The following is a 26522-nucleotide window of genomic DNA, read 5'->3' as shown; positions in this document are numbered from 1 at the left end:
GAATTTTTAAACATTTTTTAAGCCCTGGACATTTCAGAAATGCTATGTTAAAAACAAAACAAAGTAAAAAAATCGACAAAAAACACTGAAACTTCAGGAACTACAGTGCGAACTCTCTTTTGTCTGGTTTAGAGCTCTCACAGAAAATTGAAAACTGCATTCATTTCTGTTTCCTTTAGTATTGGTAAAACCTCACTGGTTCTAATTCAGGAAATTTGACATTTAGGAAATCAGGCTGAAGCTCATCTTTTTACTATCTAAACCAAGTAAATTAATAATGTAAATAAGACAGATGAGTGCAGCTTGCAGGGACACTCATGCCTTTGAGCAACACATGTATATATGTGTGTGTATATATATATATATATATATATATATATATATATATATATATATATATGTATAAAACAATGAGTTTAATGAGCACAGTACATTCCTACATGAACTCTTTGACTTTACAAGTTATTCGTATTTTACTGGAGATATTAAACTTCATGTCTTTTTGTTGCTCTGGTACTTTTTAAATTTTATATTTTTATTATCAAAGTTATGCCTTAATAGCTTAAAATAGTATGAAACAAAACAGTTAAACCCCTGGTCCATACCACCCAATACTCTAGAGGTAATTTCTATTAAATAAAGAAAGATTGCTTTCTTGAGAAAGCAATCTATACTCTAATTTTTTTAATATTCTTGGATGATCATTTACTATAATAGGCTTACATTGATGACTCTTTTACTTTTATCTTACTTTCCTCACCTGTCTTCTGTCAAAGGCATGAATTTAACACATTTTAGATTTTAAATAGTTATGTAGCTTCTTCTTTAGAGATGATATGTGTATCATTGTCTTCTTTTAAAAACATTTTTGATAATAGCCATCCTAATGGATGTGAAGTAGTATCTCATTGTGGTTTTAATTTGCTTTATTCACTCTTAATCCCATCATTAACAGTTACTTATTTTTAACACTGGGATATATTTTCCATTTTTTATGCATAATTTTTTTTAATTGGGGTCATTGGATATATGTAGTTGTAGTTTGGCAATCTGCATTTAACAGCATTAGAAGAGTACTCTCCTATGCCATTAAAAATTCTTTGTGAACATTATTTTTAGTGGGTGTAAAACCTTACAATAGAGAAAGACATATTCAAATGTATGTGTGGGCCCATTTTAATTGAATATTGGCATACTGAAAAGAACAGACCTTAATGGAACTAGCAATCTTAATACAAAGCAGATTCTAGCCTCAGACAACAGGAGTGCTGTAGCTACAATGAAACAGGTGAGTTTTCATAACACCTTCTGTCATTACATTAACTTCTTTAAACAGTACATTCACTTGATACTACAATAAACAAAGTTAAGAACAAGCATTAGGTAATTTAACCTATCAGATATCCCAAAGCAGTCATCTTTCACTGGAGGTTTATTCTTTGTGGAATTAGATGTCTTTTATTTTTTAAACAAAGGTTTTAAAATAAGAAAACTCTTTAGGGATTAAACCAACCAAATTTTATCATTGAAAACATGTTCACAGTTCAGTTAAGCCTGGCTTTCCTCTGGATAATCACTCTTTACAATGCTCACCAGTGGATCTTTAAAACATCCTGTTGATGGTCTTCCCTGGTGACGCAGTGGTTAAGAATCCAGACACGGGTTCGAGCCCTGATCCGGGAAGATCCCACATGCCGCGGAGCAGCTAAGCCCGTGTGCCACAACTACTGAGCCTGCGCTCTACAGCCCATGAGCCACAACTAATGAGACCTCATTCCACAACTACTGAAGCCTGTGCACCTAGAGCCCGTGCTCCACAAGAGAAGCCACTGCAATAAGAAGCACACGCACTGCAAGGCAGAGTAGCCCCTGCTCACTGCAACTAGAGAAAGCCTGCGCGCAGCAACGAAGACCCAACGCGGCCAAAAATAATTAATAAAATAAATAAATTTATTTTTTTAAAAATCCTGTTGAGATCATTATCAAGACCCCAATGATATATTATGAAATAAAATGCACTTATAATGGAATAATTGAACCTTCCTGCCCTATACAGGAGATACATTTTTATATTTATGGTATTCACACTAAGAAGTGGTGCTGAATAGCCCAAAATATTATTTGATTTTACTGGTTTTGAGGCAGAGGAACTGGCACTGCCTTGATTTTTGTATAACTTGACACAAGCAAATGCTTTCAGGAGGGACTTACAGGCAGACTTCTTTCAAATTTGCCATATGGAGTTACTGGGCTCAGGTTATAGAGGTTTTACTGGTTGTTAGCCTGATTTAGGAATTATCAGTGCTCTCCAGGATTTTCTCCTAACACAGAGTGTGTAAGGGAAGAAATTCACACCTCAGGGAACCAGTAAAGTTTGATATTTGGGAGGTTTCAATGGTTCCCAACATTTCTGAGATACCATCTCATGAAGAGCTTCATTGGCAACAGCAAAGATGGTTCCTGTTAGCCCTTGAGCACAGCTAATAGTCTGACACTTAACCTTGTTTAATGATCCCAACTGCCCCTTTCCCCATGCTCGTTGCCCCAGCACTCCCCAAAGCCCAAGACCATATCAGCTACAAGGCCAGCCTGAGGAATGAGGTTGAGTCCAGGGCAGACACAGAAATCTACTTTACTCAATAACATCTTAGTATATTGTAGATACAACCTTGAGTTTACCTACTTCAGAGGACTGTGGGTGATGAAGTGTGGGATATTGTGGGAATGAAGATCTGAAAACCTTTTTCACTAGAAGAAGAGGAGGAAGAAGAGGGGGAGGGTACTTGTGGGGAGGAGGAAAGCGAAATCCCATTTTGAGAGTTTTCATGTTCTGAACACTAGAAAACACCTCCTTCTCATAACACTGAGTTCTGTGTGAAAGGCAGCCCCGTTCTCAACTGGCTTTCCTTGAGGAACGTCGTGTAGATGGATTTTCCCTCCTGTCTCTCACCTATGAAGTTCACGTTCATGTTCTCAGGTCACCATCACGGTCAATGATTTTTTAATATTATGATGAATCATCCTAATGGATTAAGGCAGAGGTTGAAAATTGGCTCCCTTAGCATAATTATGGATTTTATTTTAAAAATCCATTGTTTTCAAAAAAATCAGAGGAACTTACATAAAAATCAGATTTTCTGTTTCTCTTGAAAACAAAGCCAGTCTGGCAAGACTCAGCTCATGTTCCCATATCCCAAGTGTGGTGCACGTTGAAAAGTGGCTCTTGCTTGGGGCTCCCTCTCTGGGGCCCCAGTGGAGTCCCCACCTGCTTGCTTTATGCATTTGCATCCCTGCTTAATGCCTGAAGACATCTGAGTTTTCTACCCCTCATTTGGATTAGGGAATTTACCAGAAAAGGGACGCCACCCCCCCCCCCCCCATACACTTTGAAGGGTCTTTTCTCATGCAGAGCAGAGGACACCAAGCAAACATGTTCTGGTTGTAGGGGCAAGTCCTCTGAGAAGCAGTGAGGACAAATATCTTAGTGATTTACTCAATAATTCTGAAAAGTGGGAATTAAACCACCTATATCATAATCATCTCTGGAGTTTGTTTACAACACATATGCAGGGCCTCACCTCAAACCTAAGGGAATCAGAATTTCTGGGGGAAGAACCTGGCATCTGAACATTAAAGAAGTATCCCAGGTGATTCTCATGAAACATAAAGCTTGAGAATTATTGAATTCTTCCTGGAGCTGACAGCTCTTCTGCTTGGCAGATCCAATTAGAAGGAACTGATGGGCCTTAGGAAGTAATCTTAACTGGCCAGTCCAGCAATGCTGAAGATGCAGAATTTTTTCCTTATCAAAAGCCAATCTATCCTGACCGTTTTCAGTGAGTGTCGAGCATTAGATCAGGTACGAAAGTGAATAAGGTAGATAAATATGCATTTTTGTATGTAACAGAAAGAGGGTTATTTTTTTTCCTCATCATAAACAACAGGGAATCATTGAGCCATGATGTTTATTTTAGCTGCATTATTATTTTAACCCCTATCTTTATTGTGGAGTTAAAATATCACACATCTGCTTGCTTTCATTTCTAATATGTGGAAAGTTTTCAGCTTGACGTAATTAGCATGTAGACCGCTCTCCCTCCTGTAATCTCCCAGATGAGTCACTCCACCACGCCAGCACAGAACTGCTTCTAGGATCCTGTCTGCTAACCAGGCTTTGAAACCCAGAGGAAAAAACTTGTGTGTTTTCTTCAGAGGTAATAAATAAATGTGAAATTACCATAAATATGCAGTTTTATTCACTCTAACTAATTTTTACATAAAAACTGACAAAGCTGCACACAAATTGGATCTAGATTCAGGTTCTGTATCTACACAGCTAATGCACACATGAATTATTCAGTGAAATTTGCTTCAGTGGGTTTTTCTGAGTCATCTCGATACGTGGCCAGTTTCAGATAATACATTAAACATTATGCATTATGGTCAAGTCACTATATATTGGTTCAAACTACATCCTGTGTTGGTAAATCTGTTCAAATTCAAGTTTGCGTTGTGGTTCACGTACGTCATCTTTCCCTGGATGTCCCTATGTATTTTAGTCATCAAGCAAAGATTATCTTCACCTCCTTGAGCTTCAGTATTCACAGTCGTTCACTGTGTTGGGGACGTGCAGGTGAGAAAAGAGATCACTGCTATCCCCCCTGTGATTGCTGTGGATGGGGGAAGTACAAAGGACCCAGGACAATAAACAGGAAGGCCAGGGGAGGCTCCTTGAAGGAAGGGACCTCAGAGCTCAGAGCTGAAAGGTGAGCGGAAGTTACCGAAGGAAGAGAGAAAGGGAAGGCATCCATTTTCTATTGTTGGAGGATCACTCCACTGCAGATTCTGTGACTTAAAACACCACTTACGATCTCACAGTTTTCCTGGGTCAGGAGTCTGGCTCAGTCTTAACTGGGTTTTATGTGCAGGGGCTCATGAAGCTGCAGTCAGGTGGTGACCAGGCACATTCATTTCTGGGGCTGAGGTCTTCTTCTCAAGCTCCTTCAGGTTGTTGGCAGAATTGAGTTCCCTGAAGTTTTAGGACTCAGGCCCCCCGCTTTCTTGCTGGCTGTCGGCCGAGGCTGTTTTCAGGTGCTGTAGGCCGTTGGCACTTCCTCACCCTCTCACAGCCCTTCCTACAACACGGCAGCTCACCTCTTCAAGACCAGCAGGCCGACGTCTCACTTCAGAAAGGGCCCACTTCCTCTTTTAAGAACTTGCTCCTGATTAAGTCAAGTCCACCTAAGATAATCAACAGATTTGGGACCCTGAATTCCGTTTGCAAAATCCTTTCACCTTCTCCAAATACCGTAACCTAACCATGGGAGTGACATCTCATGTTCATAGGTCTGGCCCACATTTGAGCGAAGGAGACTATATTGGACATGGATATAAAGAGATGGGACTCTTGGGGGCCATCTGAAAATTGTGCCTACCACAGGGAAGGATATTCCTGGCAGAAAGAACCAAGTATATGAAAGAAACCTAAATGAAAGCATGGCATTTAACGGTGTCTGCGGGTAAGCCTGGAGTGCTGACCCCGGGAGCCCAAGCAGGTCAAGCTAAGAAATGTGGACTTTATCCTCAGAGTATAGAGAAACCACTGCTGGGTTTAACTTCCCATGCATGCATACGATAGTATGCAACCAGTGAAGTACCTGTTTTCAAAGAGTATCTGAAATATTGTAATATGGAAAACTTTATACAATAAAAATTGAAAAATCAGAATATGTGTTTATATTACATAGTATCCATTTTGGAAATGTCTATGCATATTTTAAAAGACTAGAAGTAAATACAGCCATCTGTTAGCCATGGATCTGGGTGGGGAATTATGGATGTTAGCTATTTCTGGGTGGGGAATTATGAATGATTTAGAGATTCCTTGTCCTTTTTCTTATTTCTAAAATTCTCCACAATAAACATGTATTTCTTTTATAATAATAATTAATTTAAAATCTACTTGTGGTACTTGCAAAAACAAATGAATCCGAACACAGTTCTCTTTGAAGTTGGTTGAGAATTTGATGCTCCAGGTATTTTGATAGGTGGCAAAGCAAGGTCAGGAATTAGCAGCACATGAGCTGTACGAAGCTGAGGACCAGCCAGTGGAAATGAAGTCCAGGCTCAGCCAAGGGTGACAAGTATACCAGACCTACCCAGGTTTGTCTCATGACTAAACAATGGGCAGGAAACTCCATCTCTAAGTTGTGGGGGTATTGAAGCAAGCAACCTCCCTCTACCTCAGTTTCCTTACGTCTAAAAATGCATGCGAGTGAGAGTCTATTCTTGTCCCAGGACTCCATTGCAAGTAATACACAAGTGGCCTGAACTTCACCTATCAATCAAGTCCCCTTCTTCCTGGAGGAGTTATTTAAACAGTTCTGCTTACCAAGCACCTACTGAACATGGATGAGCTCAGAGTCAGGGTGAGATGCTGGAGGTGTCAAGTGCTATTTTATAAATGGCATCACCTGTGTCATATTGCCAAGTCCATTCCAACTTTCAGAGGTGCTCATTTGGGAAGAGGAGGGAAGAGTCCTTTGAGAGCCAGATGGGAATCTGGAAATAAGTAACATTGACAACAAAATCCTTCAGAAACATCTTCAAGTTTCAAGAGAGCAGTTAACAGAAAAGAAACATATATTTTTAGAAGTTGTTTGGGAGGTGAAAGGATTTTTCGTGGGTGGGGGAAGGAGAGCAGAGATTGGGTAGAAGAGATTGTTTTCCTTGGCACTGCAATATCTCAGGGATCTTTGAGTCAAAATATAATGAAATGAGACTTTGCACCGCTCTTGCTTCAAAAAAAATGAAAAGCAAATACACTAGAAAATGAGTTGGTCACCGAATAGACCACGTTTCTAATAGATGGCAAAATGGCTAAAATAAAAACTCTTAAAATACATATTTTAAAATTAGATTTCTGACCTTCGATAGGGCTTATCATGCTATTTATACTGTAGCAGAAGGAGCTGATTTTTCAGTAGTTGCCTCATCAAAGACATGACTCACATTTCCTTAAGCATTTACACCATATGTTTCCTGAGGTATTGAAAAAAAAAAAAAAACTAAGATTTTTCTTTTTTCTATGCAATTAGTGAGATGTGAACAAAAAGTTAGAAGAAATCATTTAAAAAGTATACTTCTGGGGGCATGCAGTTTACAAATGTTGATTTCTAGAAATTGAAAGTATATTAACTCTTTGGTCAATGTAGCCATTTGGTAGATTTATGAATATAAATTAGAAGTAATCATTGTGATTCTAGTTTTACCACTAAGAAAAAAGACAGAATTCAGAGTTTAGCAATGAAACACAGATACTACTGAAACTCACTTAATATTCAGAAATGTGAATTGGAGGTAAGAAAGCCTTTGTTAAACAAACTGAAAAGAATCATTTTAACACTTAAAAAGAAAAATATTACTTTAATTAACATTTAGTGACATTTTTGCATGTGTACAAGCTGTGACTGTAAGATAATGGTTCATACTATTTTGTGGCCAGTGGAAATTAAAACGATTTTATTTTTGTAATTATTGACAACATGGACCATTTTAATCAAATATTTTTGCACAATACAAAATAGTTGTTGTAAAACTCCTAGGAAATGTATATTTTATTTAAGAGATGCGGAAGTACATATAGAGAAAATCATTTATATATGAAAATCAGTGTCCCAACTAAGGAATCCCTAGTTTCCCACTTGGTGCCCAAATCACTTGACATTTTATTCCATTACTTTTTTTTTTTTTTAACGCTCTTTTTTTTATTAAATATATTTATTTTATTTTATTTATTTATTGTTTTTGGCTGCATTGGGTCTTCGCCGCTGTGTGCGGGCCCTCTCTAGTTGCGGCGAGCAGGGGCCACTCTTCGCTGCGGCGCGCGGGCCTCTCACTGCGGTGGCCTCTCCCGCTGCGGAGCATGGGCTCCATGCGCATAGGTTCAGCAGTTGCAGCACACGGGCTCAGCAGCCGTGGCTCACGGGCTCCAGAGCACAGGCTCAGCAGTTGTGGCTCACGGGCCTAGGTGCTCCGTGGCACGTGGGATCTTCCTGGACCAGGGCCCGAACCCGTGTCCCCCGCATTGGCAGGCGGACTCCCAACCACTGCGCCACCAGGGAAGCCCTCCATTACTATTTTTTTAGGGCAGTAGATTTAGGAATAGAAAACAGTTTCTACACATGTAATAAATTTATGTCTTAAGGAGGTGCGATGTTTCCTGTAACCCTTACTTGCCCCTGGATTGCCCTGTCCTAGGCTGTTCCTACCTCTCACATTACCTGGCTTTGGAAAGGTATTGCCATCCTTCCAGCCACCCAGGTCAGAAACCTGCCCATCACCCTTAACTCCTCCTTCTACTCTCTACCTAATCATCCCCCAAGTCCTTCGACTTCTACCTTCTCAGTATCTCACAGATATTTTCTCTCTCTCTCTCTCAACTTTATTTTTTTTTGAGCAGTTTTAGGTTGATAGCAAAATTGAGTCGGAGATACTGAGATTTCCCACATATCCCCTGCCCACCGACAGCATAGCTTCCACTATTATCAACCTCCCCTACCACAGTGGCCCATTTGTTATAACTGATGAACCTACATTAACACATCATCACCCAGAGTCTATAGTTTACATTAGGGTTCACTAATTACACCCTACGGGTTTGAACCAATGTATAATGACATGTGTCCACTATTACATTGTCATATACAGAATAGTTTCACTGCCCTAAAAATTCTCTGTGCTCTTTTCATCCCTCTCTTCCCCCAACCCACTGATCTTTTTACTGTCTCCATAGTTCTACCTCTCATAAAATGTCATATATTTGGAATAATACAGTGTGTAGCCTTTTCAGATTGGTTTCTTTCTCTTAGTAATGTGCACGTAAGGCTCCTTCATGTCCTTTCCTGGTTTGATAGTTCATTTCTTTTTAGCACTGAATAATTTTCCATTGCCTGGACATATCACAGTTAATTTATCCATTCACTTCCTGAAAGACATTTTGGTCGCTTCCAAGTTTGGGCAATTATGAATAAAGCTAGTGTAAACATCTGTGTGCAGGTTTTCGTGTGGACATAAGTCTTCAACTCCTTTGGGTAATCACAGATATTCCCTTAAATTCAACCCCATTATCTCTGCCTCCTCATTCACCTCCCTGGCTCCTGGTCTTGAACTGCCCTTACACCTCTCCCCACCAGTTGATGCCCCACCTTGCCACCAGGGGAATCTCTCTTAAATGCAAATCTGATTGGTCACTTTCTACTTTTGAAACTTCAGGAACTTTCTAGAACCTGTTCCTGGATACATTCTCAACACCTCACCTTGGCAAATAAGATCCTTTTCTTATTTGGCTTCTGCTCATCCCTCCAGACTCACCTTTTGGCACCTCCCCTACGTCTTTCTGCAGCCCCCTTCTCACCACGCACGCACTGAGTTTTAGTCTTGCCAAACTATCTGCAGCTCCTTGAGTGGGCCTCCCTCTCTGCACGGCAGTCTCTTTCTGCCCAGAGATCCTTTCCCTTCCACCCCCGCCCCATCTGGGCAACCTCTACTCTTCACTTAAGACTCAGCTCTGAGTATACGTCTTCTCCTTTAGGATGTACTCTTTGTCCCTTTAGCATCTTAGAACTAGGGCTTCTCTGTTATCCTGGCATCCTGTGCATCCCTCTGTTGTAGCTTTTATTTCATTGAATTGTAATCATGTATTCACCAGTATAGTCTTTGTTTTCTAGCAGAGTAGATTTTGTATGGCCAGGGACCCCAACACACTGGCCAGATCCTAGCGCTGTGTCCAGAACACGATAGTCATTTCACAATAGCTGACGGTTGAGTGAGTATATACAATGAAAACAACCACCTGCCTGAACATTAGGGAATATAAAATTAATATATTATTATGTAATATATTATATAAATAAATATATAATAATTATATATAGATAATTGAATATTAAAATAAAATTAAGCTTAACTCTGACACTTTCTGTAATATCTCTGTGTCAGTTAGAAATGCTTTTGCCTGCAAGAAAACCCTACTAACAGTCTTTTAAACAAATAAGGAAGTCTGAAAAGAGCTGCTGGCCTTGGGTCAGTACAATGGTAGGGCCAGAATCTCTGTGCTTCTCTTGGCTTTTCGCTAATGATCACAAAATGGCTGCAGCTCCAGCCATCACATCCTCTTTCAATTCAAGAAGGAGAAAGGCAGCAATAACCACTTCTGTCTCCTTTATCAGGAAAGCAAAGTTATTCTGGAAATGTCCACCATTCTTTCATTTATTTCTCTTTGGCTAGAACTATATCAGCCCAACTGTAAGAGAAGCTACGGAAATTAGTGTTTAGCATTTCCAACCTCAATATTGGAAATGAGTAAGAGATGATAGTTTGGGAATAGGTGTGGGATTAGGCAGCCAACAGTGTCCACTACACCTTGGGACAAACCATGATCCTTCTTTTACCCTTTGGTTCCTCTTTTCAGAGTGAAGAATTAAAATGAATGATCTTTCTTCCAAAATCAATTTTCTCTCATGCTACAATTCCTGTATATTGTCTTGTCCATCATGGAATTACCTTCTACATCTGAGAGTTAATCCAAGTCTTTCCCTGATACTTTACATTTAGAGAAAGCCCTGTCTAAGGAAGAAGCCCATCCTTTTTCAAGAGCTCCTTTGTTATAATCTTTCCCTGAAAAAGGCTGGACGATACACACCAGATTTCCTGCCTCTGACCTCACCAGTCCCTTTGCTGTGTGGCAGCCCCTGAGACCGTTTATGACCGTTACCATGGATTCTCTGAATCTGCTCTTTCCCAGGCTAAAATTCTACTTGCTCCAATAGTTCTACAGATAATCCCATTTTGTACTCTCCCCACCCTGGTCAGCTGACACCAGACATACTCTCTTCATTTACTTATGATTCATTGAACAAATATTAATGAGTTTAAGCCATGTGCCAGCACTGTTCTGGAGACTGGTGATATAGCAGACAACAAAGCAAAGAAGGCCTCTTCTTTCATGGAGCTTACAGACGAGTAGTAGAGGGAAGTAGAAGATAAACCGCGTGCGCGCACACACACACACACTTACACACGCGCGTGCACACGCAGCGCACACACACACATATGCACACACATGCGTGCACACACATACACACACACGATCATTCAGATAATCAGTGCCAAGATAAAAATGACACAGGGATGAATGGGAAAGGGAGAAGGGGTGTGTGTGTGTGTGTGTGTGTGTGTGTGTGTGTGTGTGCATGTGCTTTATATTTGGTCACCAGGGAAGGCATCTCCAAGATCTGATTGAGGAGAAATAATCTGCAAGGAAAAGGAAGAGCTTTTGAAGCAGGGGAAACCGTAAGAGAAAGGTCCTGAGTGGAATGAACTAGGCCTGATATAGGAACAAAGATACTCAGGAGGAGAGTTTGGGGAATGAGCCTGATAAAGTATTATAGAGATCCCATCATACAAGATACTGAAGGCCAGGACATGAATTTAGACCATATTCAGTTGTATTTCAGTATCATCTTAAAATGTGTCTGGACAAAACTGAATACACAGCAGCACGTACAGTCTGAAGGGAGCAGTCAAATGTACAACGTCTCCTTACGTGGGCACTGCATTTCTATTAATGCAGGCCAGGATTCGGTGACTTTTTTGGAAGCCATTCTCATCCCCACTGTGATTTCCTGTGCACTCTTTGATGTCCACCGCTCACATGTCTGAATTTTACTTGAACAAGAGAAGCTGTAGGTGTATGTGATGCAAGGAGTTATTAAAGTGATTCATATCACACTTCCACCATATGAAAAATAGTATAGAGTCAAAAGCAACCCAGCTTGGGGAAGCCTAAATCACATACTTGAAATTCAGTCAGTCATTGAAATGAGGTAATCTAGTCCTGAAAATGCATTTCTTGAGAGCTTTCCTCCTAAAGCAAAATTGAATGATAAGAACGAAATGAAGTCTAAGCAAACAGAAGAGATTTAAAAATTGATAACTCCAACCAGCCAGGAACTGGGGGGAGGAAAAGAGTTATTGGTACTTAAGTTGACACGAGCCAATTAAATGTTGGGTTTCCACCTTCCAGGGACCCCAACTGCCTCTCCTCCAGCAGCCTTGGGTTTCTCTCCGGACTATGCAAGTCAGGCCTCAGAGCTGACAGCTCTGGTGACTACGTGCTCCATTTTCCTGCCAAGCTGCAAGCATAGGTGCTCTCCAAGGCAGCCTGTGAGCCCCTTCCCTCCTCCGGCTCCACTCCTGCCCTGCACGCTGCATCTGCCATTCGGTAACTCGGGCAGCGGGGATGCTAAGGACTCTCCCCTCCCATATGGCACTGAGTTTTGTTTCATCCTTTTCCTCTTCCCTATCAGTAGGTATTCTGGAAGACGGTTTTATGATGACACTCACAGCTAGCATTAAAACCAGATAAAAATAAAACAGGATGTCAATAAAGGACTAATGATGTGTGTCTGTGTAAATGTATAATAATAATAATAAAAAGAAGAGATATCTGTTTGCAAAGGTACCATTTTAAAGTCATGGGGCTTTAAATGATGCTGCTTTATAAATGGGCCAACATATGTGAATGTTTGCCTACGTCTCTCAGCCATGAAAATCTCCCAGTAGACAGTGGGCTCTGAGGTGAAAGGCACGCTATGGATACTAATAGTTCACCAGAACACCTTCGCTAAGTGCTAACCTAACTACTTTCATGACAGAAGTTTCAGGAGGACAGCTGACAGCAATTTAGGGGGCATGGAAAGAAATTGTTAAACAGGCTGGTAATCTGGCATTTCCTAAAGTCTGGATTCAAAAACCAAGGGCAAACAACAAAGTCCTACTCTATAGCACAGGGAACTATATTCAGTATCCTGTGATAAACCATAATGGGAAAAAATATGAAAACTATACATATACTTTATATATATAAATATATGTATATAAATCACTTTGCTGTACAGCACAAATTAACACAACATTGTAAATCAACTACAATAAAATTTTAAATTAAAAAATTTTTTTTAATTAAAAAAAAAAGCAGGACTTCCCCTGTGGTGCAGTGGTTAAGAATCCGCCTGCCAATGCAGGGGACATGGGTTCGATCCCTGGTCCAGGAAGATCCCACATGCCAAGGAGCGACTAAGCTCGTGCGCCACAACTACTGAGCCTGCGCTCTAGAGCCCATGAACCACAACTACTGACCCCATGAGTTGCAACTACTGAGTCCACGAGCCTAGAGCCCGTGTTCCGCAACAAGAGAAGCCACCGCAATGAGAAGCCCGCGCACCGCAATGAAGAGTAGACCCCGCTCGCCAGAACTAGAGAAAGCCCGCGCGCAGCAACTAAGACCCAACGGGGTCAAAAATAAAATTAAAAAAAAAAAAAAAGCAAGGGCAACTAGAAAGAGGAATCAATGCTAGCCTTGTAGGAAAGAAGTAGATGCCCAGCATGGAGATAGAGAAATGCCTGGAATGATTTAGGTGAGAATGCTGTTGTCAGTAATGACCTTGGTTTAGGGTCTGCACAGTGTGGTGGAAAGACCCTTGCACTGGAGGGCAGGAATCCCTCACGGCTCCTCTCCTGACCAGCTGAATGATATTTTTTACCCTCTTTGAATCTCCTCTCTTCTATGTTAAGTAAGGGGCTAGTCCTGGTCAGGTGTAGTTCAAACTGTATGCTACATAATTTATGGGTTCTGCAGTGAGGGGTGGTGGGCTTTGGGATGGGGGGTGGTTAAGGGGAGGGTGAGAAGGTGGGGCTTTAGACTCTCTCCCACTCTCCCCACCCCCCTTTTCAACCAGAACAACTCTACTTTTACCTCATTATACACTGAGTTCTTTGTAAGATCCTAGTTTAAAAAAACAGCTTTCAATACTTAAAAAAAAAAAAAAGCTTGTAGATGTCTAGATATTGAGTAAGATTCCTTCCAACTCTAAAATATGATGCTTCTAACACTCTAATTAAAGTATGTAAATGATATACAACTATCTATGGATGTTAGCAAATTGTCAGTATTACTGAGCAGTGATAGTAACACTGAAGTAAGAGAATGGATCCTAGCAAGCAGAATATCTCAATGAGCAATGCATATTGATAAGCTGTGGGTAATGTATAGCGCAGATAATGAGCACATTGATTATCTTTATTTTTCAACAAAAGATTGGTGGACATTCATCTGTCAGGAGCTATGGGGTTCTATCTGTGGTTGCCACAACTACATGGGAATTCTAGAATCTGCTGGTGTGTCCCTGAGTGCAAAAGCAATTTTTTTGAACTTTTCAAAGGTTGTTTTGTTTTGTTTTTTTTCCTGATGGTCTGGAACAAAATCTTATAATTAATGTTAAACACTGAAATATTTAGGTATTGATTTATTTTATTTTATTTTATTTTACTGGAGTTTAATTGCTTCACAATGTTGTGTTCGTTTCTGCTGTACAATGAAGTGAATCAGCCATATGTATACCTATATCCCCTCCCTCTTGGACCTCCCTCCCACCCCTCCCCCCATCCCACCCATCTAGGTCGTCACAGAGCACCGAGCTGAGCTTCCTGTGCTTTATAGCATGTTCCTACTAGCTCGCTATTTTACACATGGTAGTGTATATATGTCAATCCTAATCTTCCAGTTCGTCCCACCCTCCCTTCCCTGTCCCGTGTCCACATGTCCATTCTCTATATCTACATCTCTATTCCTGCCCTGCAAATAGGTTCATCTGTACCATTTTTCTAGATTCCACATATATGCATTAATATGCGATATTTGTTTTTCTCTTTCTGGCTTACTTCACTCTCTATGACAGACTCTAGGTCCATCCACATCTCTACAAATGACCCCATTTCGTTCCTTTTTATGTCTGAGTAATATTCCACTGTATATATGTACCACATCTTCTTTATCCATTAATCTGTCATTGGACATTTAGGTTGTTTCCATGTCCTAGCTATTGTAAATAGTGCTGCAGTGAACATTGGGGTGCATGTGTCTTTTTGAATTATGGTTTTCTCAGGGTAGATGCCCAGTAGTGGGATTGTAGGGTCGTATGGTAGTTCTATTTTTAGTTTTTTAAGGAACCTGCATACTGTTCTCCATAGTGGCTGTATCAATTTACATTCCCACCAATAGTTCAAGAGGGTTCCCTTTTCTCCACACCCTCTCCAGCATTCATTGTTTGTAGACTTTTTCATCATGGCCATTCTGGCCGGTGTGAGGTGATACCTCGTTGTAGTTTTGATTTGCATTTCTCTAATGATTAGTGATGTGATTTCTCTAATAATTAGGTATTGATTTAAAGCCCATAATATGTGCTCAGATGTGGAAAGAGACTCATTCATCATTTAGCAAATGTTTCCTGAGTCCCTAGCATGGAACAGGCCTGTTCTCAGCACTTGGATTCATGATGAAACAAAACAGACAACACACCTCCCAGCCCAAGGGGAGCACCCATTCCAGATGGTAGGTTGAAGACTTAGACACACGGGATATGTCTCTTTCTTGCAAGAAGCTTGGAGTCCAGTTGGGAAAATGAAATGTCAAGGCATACAACAATTAGAGACTGAAATAGGTGGTGTGGACCCCAAGTGCTACAGTAGTTTCCGAGGAGGCAGATAGTTGGACTTGGGTAGACCTTGGACAGGGAGTAGAATTAGATAGCCCTGGACTTAGTGCCTGGTACACAGTAGTACTTGCTCAAGTATTGTTTAGTAAATAAAAAACCAGAACTGACTGGCTAGGCGGTTCCCACATTGAAGTAGTAGGAAAGTAATCTAGGGGAGTTAGAATGAGCCTAGGTGAGGGAAGCCTTGAATTCCAGGTAAAGGTTTTGGAGTCATGTGTGGGGACAAAGGTTGAACATAACACATAGAAGCAAGAGTTTGAATCTGTCCCCAGAAAGCCTGTGGCAGGCAGGGGTTCTGGAAGCAGGGACACCTGTCAAGAGCTTTTTCTATAGGGCATCTGTGAGGACATGATGGCCTTGGCTTAGTGGAGGCAGATGGCAGAACAAGGGACAGAAGTGTGAAACAATCGTCTTGGGACATAGGGTATACTGAGAGGGAGAGGGAATGAAGAAGTGAGGTGGGAGTCTCAGGTTTTGGGGGTGAAGAAGCTACTTTCTGTTTGAGAGGAAATGATGCTCACAGGTCCCAGGTGTGAATCCTGGGGCTACCACTAGAAGTGTATGACCTTCAGCAAACTACTTAACTTCTCAGTGCCTCAGTCTCCCCATCTGTAAGATGGGAATGATGACATAGCATCTATTTTAAAGCATAGGAATTTGTAAGAAGTAAACGGGGCACTGAGGAGAATGTCCAGTAGAGGCCCAGAGGGGAAGAGAGGCAAAGATGGATTGAGAGGGCAGGGTCTCTTTCTGGGCCACCCCGTTCCCCGCTCTGCACTGAGAGCGCATGTGAGGTCACTGAGTCACATCTGCCGCCCTGCAGTCAGGGCCAGTGTTCCTCTGGAGACTCCTGACTTTACGTGGAGGGCAGGGGTCTGCTGTTCCCACATCCAACTTGGTGCAGTGCCTTCCACACAGTAGATGCTAAGAAGGATGGCAGAGCCAGGATTCAAATATTTATCTAGTGAATAGTGCCAATACAGGCGTGGGGACAATGAGATAGTGTCCTGAGGGCACTCCAGAGTTAGTAGAGAGTGGGAGTTTGAGTCTGGATTGAAACTCTGGTCTTCTGGATTCTGACATGCTGCTGGGTTTCAAGTAGCTGCAACTTTGTGTTCTGTGACCGACAGATTTGCAAAATGCTGAGATGGTCGCTTGACTTGGGAGAAGGGTGGGAGCAGCGAAGGGGGTTCCCTTTGGAGGAGAGACTGTGATTCTGGGAGTGCGGTGCCCAGGAGCGTCTCCTCCTCATGTCCCCCATCCACTCTGACCTGGCGGGCCTGGGGCCTCCTTCCAAGCACAGGCCAAGGAGGCATGGCGGTTCTTGCAGCGGTCTCCACCTCAGGAAGGGAACAAAGCTTCCGGTGGGTTCTCCTGGGACACCGCTAGGGCTTCCCTTCACGGTCCAGGAAATCTGTCACTGCTTCTGGGCTCTGCTCCAGTCTCATGTTTTATGTGCTGTGCAAGAAATTGGATGTGTACATTCCTGTGTCTACCTTCTATCCTTGCTGCTTTTTATCTAAAATACCTGTAACAGCCTGCCACCCCTGACCCCCACTCCCAGCCATCTCTCCCTTTGTGATTAAGGAAACCCCTGGGTGCTAATTCAGCTCTTACACACTAATACATCTTAAAGCAGTCAGCAAGGTGCTTTTGTGAAGAGCATTTCATTTGGTTCTCACTGCAACCCTTCTAATTACTGAGGATTATTGTTCAATGCTCATTGTGCATATTAAGAAAGTAAGCCCCACCCAAGGGGATTTCTAGAGTGATGTAAATGTTCTATGTCCTGCTAGGGGTATAGGTTACACTTATATGCGTATTTGTCAAATTTGATCAAACGGTACATTTAAGACCTATACATTTCACTATGTGTAAATTACATCTCAATTTCTTCAAAAAAGTAAAGAAGTTATACCTGGAAAGATTCACTGAATTGCCAAATATCATGAAGCTAGAAATCAAGTTGAAAGAGTCTTTATTTGCAGCATCTGTGCGGACTTCTAAGGAGTGTGAACCTGACAAACAGGACACTTCTCTTTGCTTCCTGGAATGCCTCCTTAGTGGAAGAGTAAAATAGAAATCACAGATGATGGATGGTCCTTGAGGGTGTGTGTAGGGGGAAGATAGATGAGAGAGCCAAGGTGCCTCTGAGTGGGAGAGAAACTAAGGAGGAACCAGGGTGTACAATGGGAATTTTATCATGGATCTGTCCAATGTCACTCCTTTTCCCCATGTCAACAGAAAACACTTAGCACCATCTGGTTCAATCCTGTCTCTTCTCTCTCTCTCCCTCTCTCTCTCCCTCTCTCTCTCTCCCTCCCTCCTTCCCTCCCTCCCTGCCCCCCTTTCTGCCTATCTGTCTGTCTTTCCCTCCTTCCCCATAGATTCAGGGCAAGGTAAGAGTCACACTTGAGACTTCAAACCAAGTCTCCTGTTTACACTCTGCCTTTTAATCTGTTTATAATATGCTCTGACTCCCCATCCACATGTTCACATCCTTGGTAGAAGAGATTGTTTCCTATACCTCTTTGTATTTACTTCTCAGCACCAAAATTATCTAAACCATTATTTTCTAATTATACCTTCTATTTTTTTCTCACTTCAAAGAAATACATATTCATTGCAGAAAACTGAGGAGATACTGATAAGCTAGGAAAACAATAATATCAGAAATGAGGGCTATCATTTAGAACATAGTCACATAAATCATAAATAATGTGCTCCGTGTTACAACAGGGCCGCTGATGATTGTTGTAATGATGGTGATAATGATGATGATGGTTATGGTGATGACTAACACTTAGACCTGACTGTGTGCAAGGCCCTGTTCTAAGCATTTATATATCTTAAATTGTATTCTTCACAACAGCCCCAAGAGGTATTATTACTTCCCCCTTCCTTTATATTGTCTTTTATATTACTACATAGATGAGGAATCCAAGCAGAGATGTTAATTGTCCTGGTCATGGTCACATGACAGAAAGTGGCAAAGGTGGGACACAAGAGTTGGGCTTTAGCTTTAAGGGTACAACTAAATTTCAACTTTGTAGTAGCCCTAGGTGATAGAGACTGTCTTCCTTTATGTTTTTCTATTCTAGATTTCTTTCTAGCATAACTCAGATGGTTAGTGGCAGAATAGATTGCAAACTCAGTAGTATCTACTGTGAGCAGGCGCTCCTAACCACAAAGCTTGTAAACAGACCCCAGCAGATAATCACTGTTGACCTTTATATAAGCGATAAGCAACCTGCTTCTGCACCACCGCCCTGAGAAAGGTGGTCACCAGCTCCATCCCCACGGCATTGCTGCAGAGTATACTTGCTTCCAGGACCGTGACTTCTGTGGAGATACAGCCCCTCAGCCGAGGGTGATGGAGAAGGACGGCCCAGAACAGGGGAGGGAGAAGGATTTATTTTAGTAACATTTAAACTCCTGCTGTGCCTGCTGCCTTAAAGTGGCTACGAACTGTGTGTATTTCAAGGCAAGTGAATTAAGGAGTGTTTTGCGTTAACGAGCTTACTGTCTGTCTCCTTTGCCATGAAAAAGCATCTCTTTTAATTTGCAGGATTACAGGGGACAATGAAAATTCATAACTAGGTGACTTGTACTGTCAGTTAAGGAAGGACTAAATAACTCCTTTCTACGTCTTGAATATTATCAAATGTTCTTCAAAGACCTAGCAGTATTATCAGACCCTATGCTGAGTGTTAGTTTGTAGTTCCTGAGATTTTAGTTAAAAACAAACCCCTTGTTCATTGTTTAAAAAAAGCAATAGAATGCTTCAGTGTAGCACCAGATGGAACATTTTGTGGTAAACAGGTTAGCCATTGCCTGCTGAGCTAATAGACCCTTCTAGAGAGCTAGCCGGCCCAGAAGCAGATCTGCAGCCAGGTACCCTCCTTCTCTCCATCCACACAATGCTTTGTCCTCTGATCCCATGGCCAGTTGGAACTGGGATGGACATAAAGTCAAAATCTGCAAAGTCCTAGGTGAGATGCTAAAGATTCAAAATAGCTCTGATTAATGAATGGAGGCCCATTTCAGATCCATGACTGGAAAAAACAGAGGCATTATCCTGCTTGGAAAAGTGGAACAGAGTTTGCAATTGAAATGTTACTCATGCATTTGCTAAAGCTTTCAACAGAGGGTCATTCATTGTGATTCCAGCATTTGAATTCAGAAAAGCCAATTATCCAAACAAATGACTAGAGGAAACAATAGTACAAATGTATTTTAGAGGAAATTTCCTCTCCCCTAATCCTTCTTATTTGACATATAATTTTAGTTTTACGTGTTGAACTGAGGAGAGGGTATGGTGACGTCATTCCCCTCTGCAAGGTTAGTTTTACTGAGGTTCTCTCCAGACTCTGGCGTTCAACTGGTCGTTTGGGTGACAGAAAACCGACAGAGCCAAATGAGACAATAATTTCCCCTTTACCACATGTAAATGGAATCTGAATTCAAATGCTATTACGTAAGTGCCATCGTTTCTCAACCTAATATTTTTCTTGTCATTAAAAACATTTTATTTTTACATCTGATTTATATGCCATTGGGTGTTACATTTTTTAAAAATATATAAACAGTAGTGACGAGGACCTTGCTGGAAGAAAAATAACATACAAGCCTTGATTTTCATCCTGTGACACCCTGAGAGGATTTCTCCATATTATTTTCTCAGAGTGCGGTAGTGTACAAATTAGAGAAAGGGATGTGACTTGAAATGAGTCTGAGAATTGTCTTCAGCTGGTTCAAACTTGCTGGAGTTGTAGCAATCTTGAGTTTCCTAAAATTGGTAAATTTTACCTTGAAATCCTTGAAGTCTTAATTCCAATGAACTAATCATTGTTGGGGCAGGGGTTCCTGTGTGTGTGTGTGTGTGTGTGTGTGTGTATTTGTGTGTATATTCTTAGCAGATAGCTAAAATTCTTTTATTTTCTCCTTTGTAGTATAATGTCAAGTAAGGGTATTCATATTCTCCCAGGAAGCAACACTTACCTGTGCAAAAGAGTTCATAGTACAAAGAATGTCAGTGGGTTTGCTATTCAGAATTCTGTCTTTCTAAGTCAGCACTATTCACTCCCAAATCTGTACCACACCCAGGGAAACTGAATCCAGGCAAGTATAGGTCTCCACCTGGAAGAGCTTCAGCCCCTGGAGCATTCTGCCTACAGGCAGGACTACAAATGTTCCACTTTTCTCCATGAAGAAAAATGTTTTGTTACATTGTGGCCTCAGACTGAACAAACTGTATTCTTAATGGAGGGACTAATATACCAACTCACTCTGGCAAGATTTATTACTTTGTAAGGACAGACAGAGCATTCCTGGGTTAGGGATCGGGCCTGTTAAATTCATCATCTTAATTTATTGCTTTTCCTTCTACTCGTAAACACAGAGTGATAGCTAGGCCACTGCACTATTTGTTCCTCATGGAATCTTCTAGGCACACTAGGCAAGACTATGTCTGTGTTCTCTGGTTTATACACATCATCCATGTGCAGAATTATTCTGATAATTCAAGCTGGAAATAGCATGCCCCATAGAGTCTCAATAGTTCAAGCAAATTTATTATTATTTACTAATTATTACTATAATTTTATTATTATTGATTAATCCAACTTATTCCCTGAGTGTACATGCATGCATGCACGCACATGTGTGCAGTGACAACATACAAGCTGGAAAGAAGGTGCAAAAATAGCTTTGAAAAAATTAGTAATGATTGAACCATAGGCCCTGTGATAAGTAGCATTCACACACACCATTTCCTTTAATCATTGTAAGCCCAGCTAGGTATCATTCTCATGCACCATAGTGCTGTTTGTACCCTGAATAAATGTGTCTGGCTGAGGGGGAGAGTGGGGCTCAAATCCAGGCTACACTCTTCTTGCTAATCCAGGTATCCAAGGGGATGCATCTACCCAGAGGGGAAGCCTTTTCTAATATGCACAAAGTCCCCAACTAAGTTAATGTTGTCCTGGAAATGCTTATCCTCATTTTACAGAGGAGGAAATTAAAGATCCGAAAGATTGAGTTGTTTCTCAAGAACATGTATCCAGGAAATAGCAAAGCAAGGACTCAACCTAAACCAATAGAGCTCCAAAGACCTCACCCCGACCCCATCCCGCAAACCACTGCCACTTCCTTCAACTAAATTGCATTGATTCAATTACTGGAATAAGGCTTGGTGCTCCATTTAAAATGCAAGGACCATCTGGTTGTGTATTAGTATTTTTAGATTGTTTTCTGAAAGTGAGTTTTAATGGGGAGGTGGAAAGAGACAACCAGAAGATAGTTTTGAGGTGGTAGATGGGAAAACGCTCAGTAAATCCCCCCCAAAACTCTACCTCCTTTAGAGTATTTGAGAGGAGAACCCCAGCACATCTGCTGAAATTTCAAAGTGAACTATTTACCTAATAGGGTGTTCATTGATTACAAGCTATTAGTGACTATTAACCTATGAAATTGCGTTTACAGTTCACAAATATATTTGACTTTCACAAGCCTTCCTGAGGAACAATGATCAGTCAACACTCTTTGCCTAAAGGGTGTGATCACAGAGCACAAAGCATGACAAATGAATATGCAGCCTTTGAATTTGGAGTTGACAAAGGATCATGTTTCACAGGTTGGCACACTGATCTTCGCCCTACTCCACACAGCCTCTGAATTCCATTTACAACTTTGCAGGATTGAATGTCAAATTAAAATACAATCATTCCATTTCAAATAGTTCCCTGTACAATGATCTCATTTTTAAACTTTCACTAATGTGGTTATTCTGGTGCAGTTATTATCATCAATATATGTATGTAAAAATGTCAATGCTGAACAGCAGATAATATCTTCTAATAACAGGTAACAAGGCTGAGCTGCTTTCCCATAGAACCTCACACTTTTGGTGGATGACATGGAAAGTGGAAGTGGAGGAACATAGCATTAGCTGTTGAATATAAAGCAGGGACAATAGGCGTTCAGTCAGGTTGCCATTTTTTGGTATTTCTGCTGTAGTTTTGCTGTTCTTTTGGTTCTTTTTATAGTGGGTGGATTTGTTTATATGGAGAAAAGCATATTTGTTTATAGAGAGAGGGAGGTTGAACGTGTATTTGGTTATTTCAGAGAAATGCAACTTGGTATTATGAGCATTTAATTCTACAGGACAGTCTCCAGATCCCTTTGATGTAGAACTTTGTTGTGCAGATACTATTGATTCCCTCCCCCCACCAGTTATAAACACTTGCTGATTTCCTGTCAGTTAAGATCTTGACATAAAGGTATTTCAGACTTGCTGCCTTAGAGCTCTGTTGCCCATCTCTCTTGACTGTAATTATTGACTTGGCATATCAGTTGACATATAAAAGGGAAAATCAGATTGCCTATATTTATCATACATAATATTCATAACCTATATGTAAGGGCTGGGCACAGTAATTTTTGTAACCTTTCAAGTGATTTTCCAGAAGATTGCTTCTGCCCTTCTCTTCTACAGCTCTGCCAATCACACACACATACACACACACACAGACACACACACCACACCACCACCACCACCCTGACTATTTGGAACAAGACTTCAGAACAGTAAAGTCTGAACTGACTCGTAAATCTCAAACTTGCTCCTGGACACAATGCCTGCAGTGGAAACACTGTAACTGCTCAATAATTCCAGAGGAAAGTTCTCTTTACTCTAAAATCAGTAAACTCTCTATGTCCCTAATGCCTTCTCAGAAAGTTCTCCCTGATCTTTCTTATTTGGAATTTGAAACTTATTTGAAACTTACCTTGACTCAACCTACCCGTCTCGCTCTAGGTATCTATGGCCATTGCCGCTTCCTCTTTCAAATCCCAAGCACTTCAGGGGTGGGAGACAGAGTTGGGGAGGTGGTCCTCTTTTTCCTCCTTTGTCATTTCCACATTATTCTTCCCTCTCTTCCTTGGAGGGTGACGCTAAGCTGACTGCCCTTTCTCACTCTGTGTGCTCTTTTTCACTGCCTTTCCAGAACCCTCCACGCTAGTCGGTCTCCCTTTCCACCTTAATTCATTCCACAGGTCAACCCATTGATGACTGGAGCCATGTGGCTTCCTGAGCCCTTCACAGGAAGAACCTTCTGTCCACCACAACGGCCAGCACACCCTCACCCTTCCATCACTGTCAAAATGCAAAACTGCTCCACTTCCACAATCACTAGCCCAGAAAGCCTGCTCTCCAGGTGCCACCCTTGCTTTCCAGTTGAACTATGCTGTTTCTCACTGAGAATTCTGGGAATTCCCTAGCGGTCCAGTGGTTAAGACTCTGCACTTCCACTGCAGGGGGTGCAGGTTCGATCCCTGGGCAGGCAAATAAGATCCAGCAGGCTGATCGGCATGGCAGAAAAAAGAAACTCACTGAGACTTCTGCTTCACAAGACCCTCACTGAGCCCTCCAGTGGGTCAGCCTCATCCTTACTTTCCTTCAGGCCCCCGCCTCTGCTTCAATAACAATGGATCCATTTTTATCTGTTCTGTATATTGGTATTCTATCCTGGTTTACTTGGAATTAACACTTCTTCTAACGAAAATACTCAGGCATCTCTCTCATTTTAGCAAGGAAAAAACAGAGGCACAGAGAAGTGAGGTGATCTCTTTCCAATATTCTTTAGTGACAAAAGTTCCCTGATAGCCAATCCATATTCCTTTCACAGTAATACAAACTACCAAACTTTAAAAATAAGATAAGAAGCCATCTTTACATGAATGTTTAGGCTTTTGCTATTTCAGGTCTGTTTTTGTAATACGCTAATTTTAAGAATTATTGTTAGCTTATTAAAAATCTCATTAATTACATATATATGCAATTATATGTTAATATATATGTAATTATATAACACATATATGTATACAAAATCTCCTACACATATAGTTACACATATTCTATAGAAGCAATGGGGATTCATGCCTTTGAAAGGAATGACCACTGCTGATTTCGGCAGTATATGAACCTAGACACAGCGGGTGAAGCTGCTGACATCTTTAGATGCTTTTGATTCTTGCATCCTGATGTCATAAAAGAGCTTTTTTTTAAAGGGCATTTTAATCATGACTCATTTTCCAATTTCCTTCCTCCCTGATCCCAGCATCTTTTCCTGAAGCACACACTGTGCCTGGGTTTCCATGAGGAACCCAGGGCAGTGAGGCCAGGGAGTTGGAAGTGTGTCAGAATCAAGCAGAGGGGATCCTCGCCAAGGCGTCAGAACATCTTCTGTTGGGTCTGTGTGCGTTCAGGAGTTTCTCTTTCACTGAGAGCCACGGATGGCCAGAGCTGACCTCAGACTTCTTCCTGGAACTTCTTCATGTTGTTTAATCTTTGGATGCCATACTTATCCCTTCCAGACCAGTGGTCTTTTCTAGCAGGAAAATCTCTGGGATAGGTTGGCTACCATTACTCTTTGAGCTGCTCCAGTGTTTACTTAAGTTGAAAGCCAGGTACATACATCTTTCTCTGTGAATTGTTGCTCTTGTTGCCATTTTGCTGTACCCATGTTTCTGTTTTTCATCAGTCTCTGGTTTTGTCTCACTTGTATCCTTTCCTGCACTTAGTTGCAGAGTCAGAAGCCTTCATAATCAATGTCCTCCTATTCATCTGATCTACTTCGCAGTTTGCTGCACTGTGTCAAACTCTACTAGGATGACTGTTCCCTTGAGACTAACTACGAGGCAACCTGCGCTTTCTTCTTGCTCTGCTTCTTAAGATTTCACTTTCATTTTAAGACAGTATACAGCTCACAGAATGCAGAGCCTTGAGAAGCCAATATGTAAAATAGATCCAAGAACTTTAGAGTCAAAGCTGAGTTCACATTCAGGCTCTGACTCCAGGGTGTGACCAAGGTGGAGCTGTATAACCTCTCGAAGCCTCAGTTTTCTGTGACTTAAAAAGGGGATTGTAATATTTAGCATTCTACCACTCCTCAGATCAATGCCTTGATTCACGAGATAATGCATGTAAAACCCTTGGTGCAGCGCCCGGTGCATTGAAACATTTAACATGTACAACCAACACAAATAACGTGTGCTGTGTTATCATTATTAAAAATAACCAATTCTTTCAGATAATCTTGCCCTTGGCTACCAAGCCTGGAAGGCAGTGGTATTGTTCATCTCATTTTCCCAGTTTTACGATCACTGGAACAACCAGTCTGGCCTCAACTTGACCGTTCTATCTGTACATACTACCTTTTAAACTCTATTGGTACTGTGAGGGTTTTTTCCCCCAAAGCTAAAAAGTGGTTTTTCTGTTCTAGTGTTTTCTTGGCAGGAAACAATAATTTCTAAATAAAATGCCACTTCTAAACCAATCTCTTAGAAAAATAGATTATTTTTGTTTCTGACCTTTTCTTAATCCATTTCAGAAGCTAATTCTTTCTCCTTCTTTAAACAAGTTATAAAACCTTCTATATTTAATACGCTGAGGCTTCTAGTCAAACCATTGCTGTCCCACAAGAAAAGTCCTTTTAGCACTTTTACAGCTTCTTGCCGTGTGCCCTAGCAAATGGTGTTGCAGGGATGGTTTCTTAATCATTAAAATGACATTCGAAAATGCTTTTATTTTGAGGGATTACTAAGAGGTTTTAAACATTTCTAGTTAGAAAAAAAGCTGTTTAGCTGCGATCTGAACCCACCAGAATAAGCAATTCTGGTGACTCCGTTTTGTAATTATTTATACATAAAAGGCTAATATGCTCTTTACCTTCTTGGTCATATGTTTGATGTTTTTCAATTTTCTATATGCTCTTTATTTCCTTGTCAGTGTGGAATATTCTAACTTGTTAATGCTCAAAGGGCAGCAGAGGGCTACTAATAAAATGTACAGAAGATGTTTGGTAAATGCTTTCTGAAGGTGATGATGATGATGGTGATAATGATGAT

General features: G+C 41.1%; 1 protein-coding gene across 1 annotated transcript in view; it reads left to right on the top strand.

Moving 5' to 3' along the window:
* Positions 1-12312, top strand: part of LOC130704551 (cAMP-specific 3',5'-cyclic phosphodiesterase 4D-like) — a 636307-nt gene extending 623995 nt beyond the window's left edge. The window contains exon 4 of the mRNA XM_057541517.1: positions 12086-12312. Coding sequence (XP_057397500.1) covers positions 12086-12206 — 121 coding nt within the window. The 3' untranslated portion in view covers positions 12207-12312. The remainder of the gene's footprint in view (positions 1-12085) is intronic.
* Positions 12313-26522: the final 14210 nt, after the last annotated feature.

The sequence above is a fragment of the Balaenoptera acutorostrata genome, chromosome 2, assembly GCF_949987535.1.
Source record: "Balaenoptera acutorostrata chromosome 2, mBalAcu1.1, whole genome shotgun sequence".
Lineage (NCBI taxonomy): Eukaryota > Metazoa > Chordata > Mammalia > Artiodactyla > Balaenopteridae > Balaenoptera > Balaenoptera acutorostrata.
The sequence above is the reverse complement of the archived record's forward strand: the minus strand, read 5'-3'. Positions and strand labels throughout refer to the sequence as shown.